Genomic DNA, 12,712 nt, shown 5'->3' with positions numbered 1-12,712 from the left:
GTTCCAAGGACGGCACTTAAGCCACGCTTTGCATGGATACCACACTCAGTATTTAACTAAGAAGTCTGAGCCACTGTTTGTATTATTACTGCTGCAGTGCCGGCCTGAGTGCTGACACTTCTGCTGAGGATGGCTAAAGCAGTCTGGGTCACTGGAAGAGAGCAGGACAGCAGGAGGAGAGGGGACCCCCGTGATGTCACCACCACAGTGACCCTAGCTCATGCTTGAAACATCCCATCAAGTAGCTTGTAAATAAAATGGCAGTTCTGTGGCGCCCTGAGGTCTTCCAGGAGGGTACAGGCTAACACCCGAGAGCCCGTCGGCTACTGAGTACGCTGAGGGCTCAAGGTCAGCCACCATCCTCTCCACTACTGTTTGCCTAGTTATTATTTAAGCTTTCTCCTAAAGAAACAGTGAGTATGATATGGGTCATTACTAATGAAATGATATGTATCATTGTTAATATTAATCACATTGGATTTATAATAATTGGCTTTTGGGTGAGTTTTTCAGAAATAAACTACCCTCCAAAAAGATTACATCACATTTTTATATGGCCTTTTTGATTAATGTGAATTTTCAAATATGTTAGTAGGGACAGCCACCCATCACTGACTAGTGTGGCCAAGACTAAAATGTTTTAGAAAAACCATGAGAGCCATTCAGGAAGACCATCAGCATGCCATCAGAGAGAATCAAATGTGTGTCACTCAAAAAGAGCCCACATTTGTGTCAGTGGAAGGTAAAGGAAGGTAATGGCTGGGTTTTCTCAGCCAGTGAACAGCATGACCGCTTCTGTTCTTCAGAGCCATCACAAACCTAGAGCTGTGGAGAACACTGAATTGCATTCTCCAAGAGCATCACAATACTTCTGCTTTTCCAGTCCACTTTTATTATCTGCCTTTTTCCAATGTCTCTGCTCACAAAGGAGAAGGGCCATGTCCATTAGACTCCTTGCTACTGCAGGAGGAAATCAAACAGCTCGTATGCAGGAGGGTTTGGGAATTGCCTTCCTGAGGCATCACCCCTCTGCTTAGGGAAAGCAACACGGTGCTGTCTATATAAAAGTGAAAACCATTAGGGATGGGAAGGGCATCTTCGGTGCCTGCCAAGGAAGGTGCTCCCGACTGACTTGGTAGCACTCTGTCCTAAGTGGGCTCACATGGATGGCCTTAGCTTCAGTTGCAATGCATTAAGAATAAGAAGCAAAGTGCAGACTCCCAATAAAGCTCAGGCAAATAAAAATTGTGAAACAACCCTCGAGGCCATCTACAAAATTAAAACAACAACAAAATCTTCCTAGTCTTTCTACTAATGTATCCCAGGCCTACAGAATGAGGGAACTAGAGAACTTTAGTGAGAGACCAGAAAGAAAAACTGAACCTTTTCATCCCCTCCCCCACAAGGCTACCTGCTTGTCTGGTTTAGTCAGCTCCTAACTGTAGAACTTGACAAGGCACTAGTGGGCACACAGACACAAACACAGACAGACAGACAGACAGACATGCAAAAGCATGCAGGCATGCACAGGTATATTAACTCTTTGTCCTAATGCACTTGCCTCCTTTGAAATGTGCCAAAACCCACAAAAATGGCTCCAAGTTCTTGTAGACATGAAAAACTGTGTTGATCTCAATAGAGATTCCTCCTGACAAGAAGGCCTTGGGAAAGCTGACACGTGTGGCCTGGTCTACCGGATAAAGCAGCTCCGAGCATGGTGAGAGCAGACTGCCAGGTTTAATGCACACAGTTCATGAGTGTGCTTCTGTGTGTGGTGGTTTTAGTCTGTTTTGATTTTTGAGTTTCAATTTATTATAAGGCTCTAACACATGACACATATTTTCAAAACAGACAACAAAAAAATATAGAAAGAGCAATTGTGCTCAAACCCACATATGAATGTCTTGTAACTTCATGGGAAGAGGCTGGCAGAGGTTCCCAGGAGCAAAGAGAGCATGTGGTCCTACACATACAGGCCTTCTGCCTCCTGGTCGGAAGGTCTTCCACTTTGTAACAGGACACTGGCTCACGCCCCTGTGGGGTGGTGACAGTGCCTACTCCTCCCCATTGGGTCCACAGGACCACAGCACACTGTACCTGAACTTCCTCGAATATCATTGCCTGCTCCTGATTGGTCAGTGTGGTCAGGTGCTTCTGGAGTTCTAATTTGGTTTTGGATGAATTCATTCCTGTATAGAAGAGAGAACAAGGCAAAGGTTCTATGGGGGAAGTCCTGAGCTGTGTTTACCACCTTCCAAACTCATTTCCTTCATGTTCTCACCCACCCACTCCAGGACACTTTTAGTCAACAATGGCATCACTGTGAACTGGCGTGCTGCTGTGTGAGCTGCACTCCAAGACTGAAGCTGTCTCCTTCCACTGAACTCTCCAAATAACTCCATGAAAGTGTGATATTAGCCCAATCTCAGACACAGGAAAACAAGGACACAGAGTTGTATAAAGCCTCTTCAACTACAGCCCTTGTGTCCTCTGCCTCGGGTGTACGCAGCTCCAGGTTACTGTTCGGTGTCACGATACTGAAGACAACCCAAACGCTTTCTTTAAAAATGACAAACTCTTTTAACTACAAGAGAACATGAATACACTCTTGACAACAAGCAGCTGGTGCTGGTTTGAAACCCGAACCATACTTTTCCCTTGAATCCCACTAAGGTCCCTGACATGAGTGTGGCTGACACTGTTCCTCTCATCATGTGTTTAACTGTCTTAAGATCACATTAATATTACAAAGGATTCTGTGGAGACACTATAAAAATGACTACATAAAAGCACAGCTCCCATTACAATCTCTTTAAGACATTCCATTCCTGCATGAATATAGTAAAGGGCCTAGTTTGTGGCGGTTTTGTTTGTTTGATTTTTATGTCAGGTATAGATGTCACAGAACCTGTGAGGCTTGAGAACGAAAGAACTTGCTAACTCAACCTTCATGGAATAAAGACCTATTGCTGGCTTCCTCTACCAAGTCTCCCCATGCTGAGGAAGGAGCCCTGCTAGGTGGCTAGACAAAGCTTATAGTGAACTATCCACATGAGTAACTTATGGTCCCCAAAAATATAAGGCCAAACAAGAGTCCTTTTTTCAAGATAGTGACCAAGAGCAGGTTCCTGGCAAAAACAACCAAAACCCTCTTGGCCCTGAACTGAGACAAAATAGGGTTTATAAAGCCAAGGCCTACATTACATCATACCAAAACCAGATGTGTGTGGCTGCGGTGGGAAGCAGGAATATTTAAAAGATTCAATTCAATTGTTTTAAACAATTTGTTTCACTCTGTCAAACAGTGGGCCTCTGAGCTGCAGGTAAGGCTGCAGGGAAATGTTTTCAGCAGGATGTGCTTAAATGGCTCGGCAGGGCAGGAGGAGACAGCCCAGTAAGGACTATGACTACTTTGTGTAGTTCAGTAGCAAGAGCAATGGTCAAAGCATCCCCAGGAGTGAGGGCTGGGGAGAATCCCGCCAGAGCACAGCGTGTACGGTGACTCAGGAAACATGCTTTACAGCTGAGTCCACTGCGTCCACGGCTCATGAATTAGGAACTCCTGAGAGGTCAGAAGTCTGTCCCAAAGCCAGCGTTCCCTCTCTCAGTTGGAGGCAAGCCCAGCCCTCCTTACAGCTGCACCAGGAACAAGATACTGACTCTATGCAAAGTCCAACAGGCACCTCAGCTTCCAGAATGGTACTTTTCCTTATTTTGTCTTAAACCAAGATGAACTCTACAAGGCCATTATAAAACTAATATCATTTCATTCAATACTTCCTATGTTAAGATCTCAAAATAATCACAGAGGTAGAAATTTTGTTTATAGAACTCTTAATGTATAGATAAGAAACCAAGATGTTGAAATCACATATTTTGTCGAAGGTTACCCACCAACTAAGGAGGCGCATTGTCTGCCTCCAGAACCAGATCACTATGGTCCCCTTTGCCTCTCTGGACTGGTAGAATCACGTGGTCCAACACACATGTGGCTCCAGGCCATTATCGAACACAGAGGTGGGGTAGAGAAAAGGTTGTCAGCCCTCCCAGGCAGCAGAGGCTCATACGAAGGCAGAGGGGCAGGCTCAAGGCTGTCTATAGCAATGTTTTGAAACTGCAGCACGGCCATGTCTGAGTTTATTAATAAGTACCCAGTGAGGGCCACCAAAACCCTCCCAAATATAGAAAATGTCTTAGATGCAGTTCAAGCAACAAACTGTACTGTTAGCAAGTGAGGCAAGCTTCAAGCTCCTAAGACACTGAGAACCTCAGCCTGAATCCTAAGCCTTTGCCTCTTCCTCATACTGTGGACGGTTGGGTTTTCTGACTGGCCCTAGCCAAACTCAGGATACCTCACTATGGTAGGCCCTTCTACCTCAACTCAATAGTTTGTTTTTCAGAGAGAGCATGATTCATTTTAGCAATCTCCAAAATGTTCCTCTAAACTGAAATAAGCAAAATAAAATACCCTTCGAGTATCATAGCAGCTGTATGGCTATAAAACTCACGTACAGACTCCAGAGTAGCTTTGAATCTTAGAAGCTGTGCAAGCATGTCAGCATTGAGTGTGCAGTGTACCCACACATACATTATGTATTGAATAAATACACATGTATTGTTATTTTATACATTCTGGGACATAACTACACCAAGTGATTAAGAAAACATAAGTCTTTCTTCTTAAGGACATGTTACTGGTCCTTCCTATAGTTTGTTGGGTGCTTGGTCGGATAGAAGAATAATTTGAGCCACAGCCTTGTTGGGTTTTGGAGTCTTTTAGATTTCAGGATTAGGGATGCTCAACTGGCAATAACAAAATGCTTGGTGAGAGTTGTGGTGGGAGTTGTTGGCCTAGAACCTCGGACCTCATAGCTGCCAGGTCAGTGTTCTACCACTGAGATACATCCCCACCCAAGACCATCCTTACAGTAATTCAGTGGCTTCTGATAAATTATTTCATTCTACTTATTGCATTTGCAACCATAAAAACCAAAGGACCCAAAATGGGCTCTTCTTCCAAGGTGGCATCTCATGATCCACTATCTATTCCTTTAAAAATGGAGGCATCTCCACCATCATTTGTCTTGTCTGGACAACTCGTGTGGAAAGAGCTAGTGAGCCTCTCAGTTGGGATCTCTTGTTAAAGCAAAACTCTCATTCCAGATACAGTTTATATGATGTCAGCCAGCAGTAACGGCATGGAGGTGCTTTTTAAAATGAATTAATCATGCTTGTTTCAGGAGCACCATAATGACCAAAGTGAACCTTTTCAGACTTCATGATATTGATGTTAATTTATCTCATTCAAAAAGTAAACCAGGTAACATTTCATATCTACTAGGACAGCTACCATTACAAAAATCATTTTTGTAAGGATGCAGAGAACTCGGAATCTCTGAATAATGGAAAGATAATTATTATAAAACAGTTCAGGAAGGCTTGAAAGTTAAACAGACTCACTGTGTGGCCAGATTTATGTCAACTTGACAGAAGCAAGAGTTGTCTAAAAGGAGTGAACTTTGATTGAGAAAATGTCTCCTTAAGATGGGCTCTATGCAAGCTGTAAGGCATATTGTTAATCAGTGATGGATGGGGAAGGGCCCAGCCCATTGTGGGTGGTGCCATCCCTGGGTTGGTGGTCATGGGTTCTATAAGAAAGCAGCTGAGACAGCCATGGATTGCTGTAAACAGCTCCCACCATAGCTTCTATACCACCTTCTGCCTCCAGGTTCCTGCCGGTTTGTCCTGTCCTGGTTTCCTTCAGTGATTAACTTTGATATGGAAATAGAAGCTAAATAAACTCCTTCCTCCCCAAACTGCTTTTCATTGTGTTTTTCCACAGCAAGAGAAACCCTAAGTGGGACAGGTACCCTATCAGAAACCTGAATAGATGTGCGGATACCAAAATTCTTAGCACTACTAATAATACAGTAAAAGAAAAAAGAACCCGACTGTCCAGTGGTAAATAAATGAATCAGTTGATAGAATATTATTCAGCCAAACAAAGAAATAGGATTCTGCCATGTACAAAATGAGCAAACCCAGAGAAGATAGGCTAAATGAAAGAGACCAAGAAAAGGGGTCCTGCTGATTCCACTGTAAAAGGTACCTAGATTAACTCAATTTTTAGAATCAGTGGTAAGAGGCTTCTGCAAGCAACTGAAGCTGCATTCAGATCAGGGCATGTGGCTTGGGCCTATAAACCCTGCACCAGGGAACAGAGACAAACAGACCCTCAGCACTTACCAGCTGGTCTAATCCAGCCAAAATTAGCTGTGGTTCAGGAAGAAGTCGTGTCTGAAGTAAACAAGGCAGAGAACACAGAGGAAAAAACCCATGTCCCTGCTCCGGTTTCTGCACACACAGGCACACATATGTATACATTCACACACCACAAATTACACAAAGTAAACAGTGGCTGCCTGGGGCTGTGGGAAAGTTACAAGGGAGAGAGACTGGTGAGTGAGCCATGACTCAGGAAGACAAAAAGTGGGCGGTGGGGATGTTACTCACGCTGTGGATACACACAAGGCCACAGAACCAGATTCTTTTTTAAAAAAAATAGGTGAAAACAATACATTGTATATCTGGGTATATTTTTCCCACAATTACTTAGGGAAAAAAAACTAGGTCTAAATGTCAATATAGTTTTTCTTTATAGAATGATAGTTTGTGACAAGTGTTCTAGATACAGAAGAAATGATCACGCCTTTGTTTCTACAGTTGGATAAGTCATACGGCAATCTCAAAAACCATACACCTACATAAAGCTTAAAAAGCTATCTACAGATAGAATCAGATGCAAAATGAAGAAAATAGGGAACACAATACTTCTTTCCAGATTCCTCCAAAGGAGCACTGACCACTCACTACCACTCTAGCTTCTGCTCCTCCCTGAGGACCAGAACCAGACTTCACTTTTGACAGAACCATTCTCACTCAACAGAGCCACTTCATCTTTTTAGAGAGGGTAGGCTGCAGGTAGATCCTGCCTGGTAGTCAGACAGTGGATCCTGGGCTTGCTATACCCTGGTGTATCCCTAGATGGCTCTAACCTCTCAACTTACTTATAAAATTATAAATAATTCACTTTTTCTTCACAAACATGAAGAAGATAAAATTGATAGTATCTTTTAAAAGCATCTTAGCACTGTTTCCCACAATTACTTAGGAAAAAAGGAATGAGGTCTAAATGTCAATATAGTTTTTTCTTTATAGATTATAATTTGTGAGAAGTATTCTAGATACATAAGATGATCATGTCTTTGTTTCTACAACTGGATAATTTAAATCATGTGGCAATCTCAAAAACCATACCCCTAGATAGAAAGGCTTACTATCAAACAGTAACTTTTATTATGAAGTAAATCCTACAAATGGTGACATCTGTGTCTAGAAACTGTAGTTAAGATGGTCACCATGATTTTGGGGTTTGGGCTTTTATTCCCTCCCATACGCTCCTCAGTTGGAACCTGTTTTCTGCTCTCCTCCATTCATCTCTACCCTGCAGAGATTGCAAGTGACCTTCAACAGGAAAACAAGATTAATTTCTTTTAAGTCCCACTTCACTAGATCTCTGTGGTGGCCAATCTAAAAACCCACCTGTCTCACACGGCTCGTCTGCTGCCTCTCTATTACTCTCGGAGTACCTTGGAGGAGAGACAGCCAAGAGGGAATATGGGTCCTTAGCTTTGTAACCATCATGTTCAGGAGATATTCATGTCATACAGAACACATCCACTGCACAATATAAGTTCACCTATGATCCCTCTGTAGTGGCCCTACAGAATAGTGCCACAAGCACTCCGACCCAACGGGTTGGTGCTACAAGGGAAAAGCGCCTCCTACTCACCCTCTATCCTCTCGCAGAGCTTGTGCAGGCCCTGCAAGGGGCAGCCCTCGCACAGCTGGGCTGGGGCCTTAGCTGTCTGCTGCACCGCAGCTACGGTGAAAGCCTGCTTCAGAGTCATCATGATCTCGTCAACCTGTGAGAGGAGCCAAGTGTCAACAGCAAGTTAGCTGGGCTGACTGACGGGGACAGCAAGTTTAGAGGAGAGACTTTGTACTGCAATTTTCTTTTTCTGGGCTATATTTCACAGACTGACAGGAAACAGTGAAAATAATTGCTAGGGTTGTTCTCTGTTGTCTGAGAATGACTATGTTAGTGTCAGCACTCCTAAAGAGGATGAGGTACAAAGTAAGAACATTATCACTGAGTACAAAGCAAGTGCCTCTGGTCCAAAGTTCATAGTGATTCTTCTCTGTACCACAACATGGCTCCAGAGGATCATGAATTTGCTGTACGACCCTAAAGCTTCCATCCTTTCTACCTCCAGCCTATGTACTGGAACTTACAAGACCAGAGCTACCACACTCAGGCAAAATGAATGTATTAGAACTCTAAATGCTGCATTAGAGCAGAGGGTGAAAGCCAGCATATTTTTCAAAAATATTGAAATTTAAAATGCAAACGCAAATGAGTCTTGAATGCCTAACAGTGAGGTATTAGTCATGAGTGAATGATTAAAGCAAATACCACTATCAGCCGGCAGTGAGGCCCTACAACTCTGCTCAGCCCAGAAGACTCAGCAGGGTTGAAATTCCTCACGAGGTCTGCAGTGGGCAGAGTCGTCCTCTTACCAGAGCTTCATTTGTGCACTGGAACACGTAACAGACAAAATGAAAGCCACCGCTGCCGCCGCCTGAGCACTCTCGGCAGATAAATCCAAAGTGGTCCACATGACTGATGCCCTGTACAAGGAGAAGGTGGGAGGTAAGCCGAATGCGGGACAGCTGACTGGCAGCTCCATGGTGACACTCTCCGTGTACAGAGCGCTGCAGGGTACTGATCCCATCCATGGTGACACTGCCCTGTGTACAGAGCGCTGCAGGGTACTGATCCCATCCATGGTGACACTGCCCTGTGTACAAAGCACTGCAGGGTACTGATCCCATATTTTCAAAGACTAGCATCATAGTGAAATGTTCCTTTAGCTACATGAGAGTCCAGGTTTGTGAATTCAAGTCTCTTTAGTAGTGAAACATAGCAGAGTACCTGACAGAAGAACTTTGGGAGGAAGGACAAGAACACTACGGAGCAAACATGAAAATAAAAATCAACAGCACACACATTCACAACCAAGACACAAACAAACATGTACACACATGTACATATAGAAAGGTTAAAACCGTCAAAATGCATTTGTACCAAAATTACAAGTGAATACTAAATGAAACTGCACAAAGAATGAGAAAGAATGACTTATATACCCAGAAGAGCAACTTTGCCATCTTCGAAATGAAGGCCGGGACTCTGCCAATGTCCCACAAGCTCTTAACACACACGCTTGACAGACACTCAAAGATCACCTTGGTTGCTGCCTCACAAACCTACCAGAAGCAACTGTGGTAGTTCTCTGTTTAGATTATATGTGAGTGTTTTGCCTGTGTGTGTATGGGTACTGTGTGCACACCTAGTGCCAGTGGACATCAAAGTGGAATGAGAAATGCTTATAAGCCACCATGTTGAGTGCTGGAACAGAACCTGGGCATTCAGCAAAGCAACACGTGCTTTAGCAGTAAACCAAAGCTCCAGCACCAACCCTTAGTTTTCCTGGTCAACTCGAGATGATCTAGACTCACCTGGGAGAAAGGCCTGAGTATCTGTGGGAATATTTTATTACATCACTTGAGCTGAGTAGACCCAAGAGAAATGTGGAGGGCACGTGGCCACGCCCTAAGCTGAAGGCAAGACACAGGAAGCTGAGCACCAACATGCACTGTCTCCTGTGACTTCCCCACCATCACCAACCAGGCAGAACTGTGACGAGAATAAAAGCTCTCAGTAGCTTTTGTCAGGGTATTTTACCACAACAATTGGGAAGGAAACTAAAAGAGCAACCTGAATACAAATCAAGTATTTTCTGTGACTATCAATGTATCAAGCCTTCTGAAAGTATCGCCATGCAGAAACATGGGTGCTAATAACTTAGGCTGAGATGATCTGCAGAACCTCACTTCTTTAGGAAATAATCCACCATACCACTCTAAAAAAGCAAAGGACCCCTAGTGCAGTGGTGCACAGCACTAACCTCAGCACTGGCAGAGGCAGGCATAGCCGTCTATGTCTGTGAGTTCCGAGACCAGAACGGCTACATACTGAGTCCCAGGGCAGCATGAGCTGTGCAGAGAAACTATCTCAAAAGGGGGAGGGGGCAAAGAAAAAGAAAGAAAAGCAAATATCTAAAATTTTAATATTTTAACAATAATTAGGAGCAAATCGAGATTCTGTGGATAACATCACTTTCAGGCCAGCATTTTCCAGTCAGTAACTGCTGATATGTCCTGATCTCAGTGTCCTCCATCAACTAAGCCATGGCAGAGGCTGCTACGTGGAGGTGGTCATTTACCCTAGTACTGTATTTGAAAAGCCTTCCCTATTCACCTTGTTAAGAACTTTACTTATTTTCATAATTGAAAATACTGTCTTTTTGATGACTTAACTAGCTTACATTTTAGATTAATAGACCACGAAGATTTTTACATTGTATTACAGACATAAAAAGTTAGACTTTAAGAAAAAAATAAGTCACTAAACAGTAATGTAAATGATATTTTATTTGCCAGGACAATCTGGAGAAAACTGGCTCATCACAGTTGACAAATTCCTCCCAAATCTGTCGATGAAACACAGCTGGAAGACTCAACTATCAAACACAGAAAGTTTCTAGTAGACACTGCATTCTGGGTAAAAACCTCCTCAAAGATAAGTATCATCGTTCATAGCTTACAGAAGAAATAATGACAACACAAAAAATTAAGAATATCAAGAAAGTAGAAATGTTTCTATACAATTTATATATAAAATATACAGTTATGTACAAGCCATGTGCACACATAGATATCAACTACATATGAAACACGGCCACACACGTAAGTCCACCAGAAATAGCTAGAAAGCATTAGTACCAATAACAGGGAAAGGAAAGGGGGGTAGACCTATTTTCTCCAGTGCATTGCTCCAAAAAGCAAAATTGTTAGTTTAAAGATTATAATTTGACTTAATACACTGCAGAAGAAAGCACCAATCAAACATTAAAAACATGCTTTTTTAAAACACAACATCCCATCTACTGTATGCATCAGAAGAACTGAAATTTAAGCAATAATCTGTGTGAATTTACCTGAGAGCAAAAGGATATCTCCTTAAAATTTTTCTCCAACGCAATCTTTTTGGTATCAGGACTGATGAGGTAAACTTCAGATTGGCCAATCTTAAAAACAAACAAAAACAAAGAGATGTGGTTTTCCTAAAAGCTGAATTTATTATACATGTCATGACCTATGAGGATACAGAGGACAGTGACGAGCTCTTATAGAATTCTAGCTATACCACTGTTAGAGTTTCAAAGGTTACAGGTTATGCCATGGATTCCAGTGACAGGAGATAAACACCTACATGATACATCCATATTCTCAGGAAAAGACCACATAAGCTAAACAATAATAATAATCCTCAAACAAGCCTCAAGGCCCACATCCCTTCATACATAATTTTTTATACAAGTGAATATTACCAAAAACAACAGTTCCTCTATAAAATTCCCAAAACACCTACGGCAGAGAGTGCTGCGCTGTCTGGTCTGACCCCCGCCCCCATCTGCTGACATTCTCCCTTCCTGTGTGTTGGTTTCTACAGATTCAATCCCTCCTTGGGATCAACAAGTTAGCGGTCACATCCTCGGAGTACCTGTAGCTCTCAAGCTCCTCTTCCAAACTCTTTACACTCTGATCTGGACTACAAGTCAGAGAAATCAGCTTGTTGGAGACAGAGGTGTAAATCAAAGAAATTGCACCGTTTAGGAAGATGTGCAAACCATGCATTCTGTAGTTCAGGTTGTAGGTTTGTACACAGAGCAGTGTTTGTTCTTATCATTTCTGAAGCATATCACTCGAGCGGGACTGACAAGGTGTATAGAACTCGAGTGCAGGAACCACCATCACTGAAACAGCAGCACACCTCGAGCAGCCCAGACTCTGGGTTTTCCTAAGAGGAACCCACTCAGGATCCCCTACTGGACAACAGTAACTGCAGCTCCACATTTTGTATACTTCATCTTAGCAGCCTTCTGTTTTCATCTATATAATGAAGATAATCATCATTATTTTTTAAAACATCTTGGAAAATCTTCAGCTGAGCAGCATTATTTGGATGTGGCTAGGCTATAAGGAGCAGGTGAGAATTTAAAGTCAGATGTGGGCCTGGGTGTCTTCTCATATCCAGTTCATCACTCTGTTCTATGTCAGCTTGACCCCTGAGGCCACGCATCCCTGTCTAGCTGAGACCTTGAACCCCTGTCTAGCTGAGGCCTTGAACCCCTGTCTAGCTGAGGCCATTCATCCCTGTCTAGCTGAGGCCTTGAACCCCTGTCTAGCTGAGGCCTTGAACCCCTGTCTAGCTGAGGCCATTCATCCCTGTCTAGCTGAGGCCTTGAACCCCTGTCTAGCTGAGGCCATTCATCCCTGTCTAGCTGAGGCCTTGAACCCCTGTCTAGCTGAGGCCTTGAACCCCTGTCTAGCTGAGGCCATTCATCCCTGTCTAGCTGAGGCCTTGAACCCCTGTCTAGCTTAGGCCTTGAACCCCTGTCTGCCTGAGGCTTTGCACCCCTGTCTACCTGAGGCCTCACACATCTGTCTACCCCTCTGCATCCCT

The 12,712-nt window shown here is 43.3% G+C and overlaps 1 protein-coding gene across 1 annotated transcript in view; it reads right to left on the bottom strand.

The window, feature by feature from the left end:
- TBC1D1 (TBC1 domain family member 1) overlaps positions 1-12,712 on the bottom strand; it is a 180,099-nt gene that overhangs the window by 75,476 nt on the left and 91,911 nt on the right. The window contains 4 exon segments of the mRNA XM_080932552.1: positions 2,098-2,189; positions 7,853-7,985; positions 8,641-8,751; positions 11,184-11,273. Of these exon segments, the coding sequence (XP_080788678.1) occupies positions 2,098-2,189; positions 7,853-7,985; positions 8,641-8,751; positions 11,184-11,273 (426 nt within the window).

Source organism: Micromys minutus (assembly GCF_963924665.1).
Source record: "Micromys minutus genome assembly, chromosome: 1".
NCBI classification, from domain to species: domain Eukaryota; kingdom Metazoa; phylum Chordata; class Mammalia; order Rodentia; family Muridae; genus Micromys; species Micromys minutus.
Note: the sequence above shows the minus strand (reverse complement) of the source record. Positions and strands in the feature narration are given on the sequence as shown.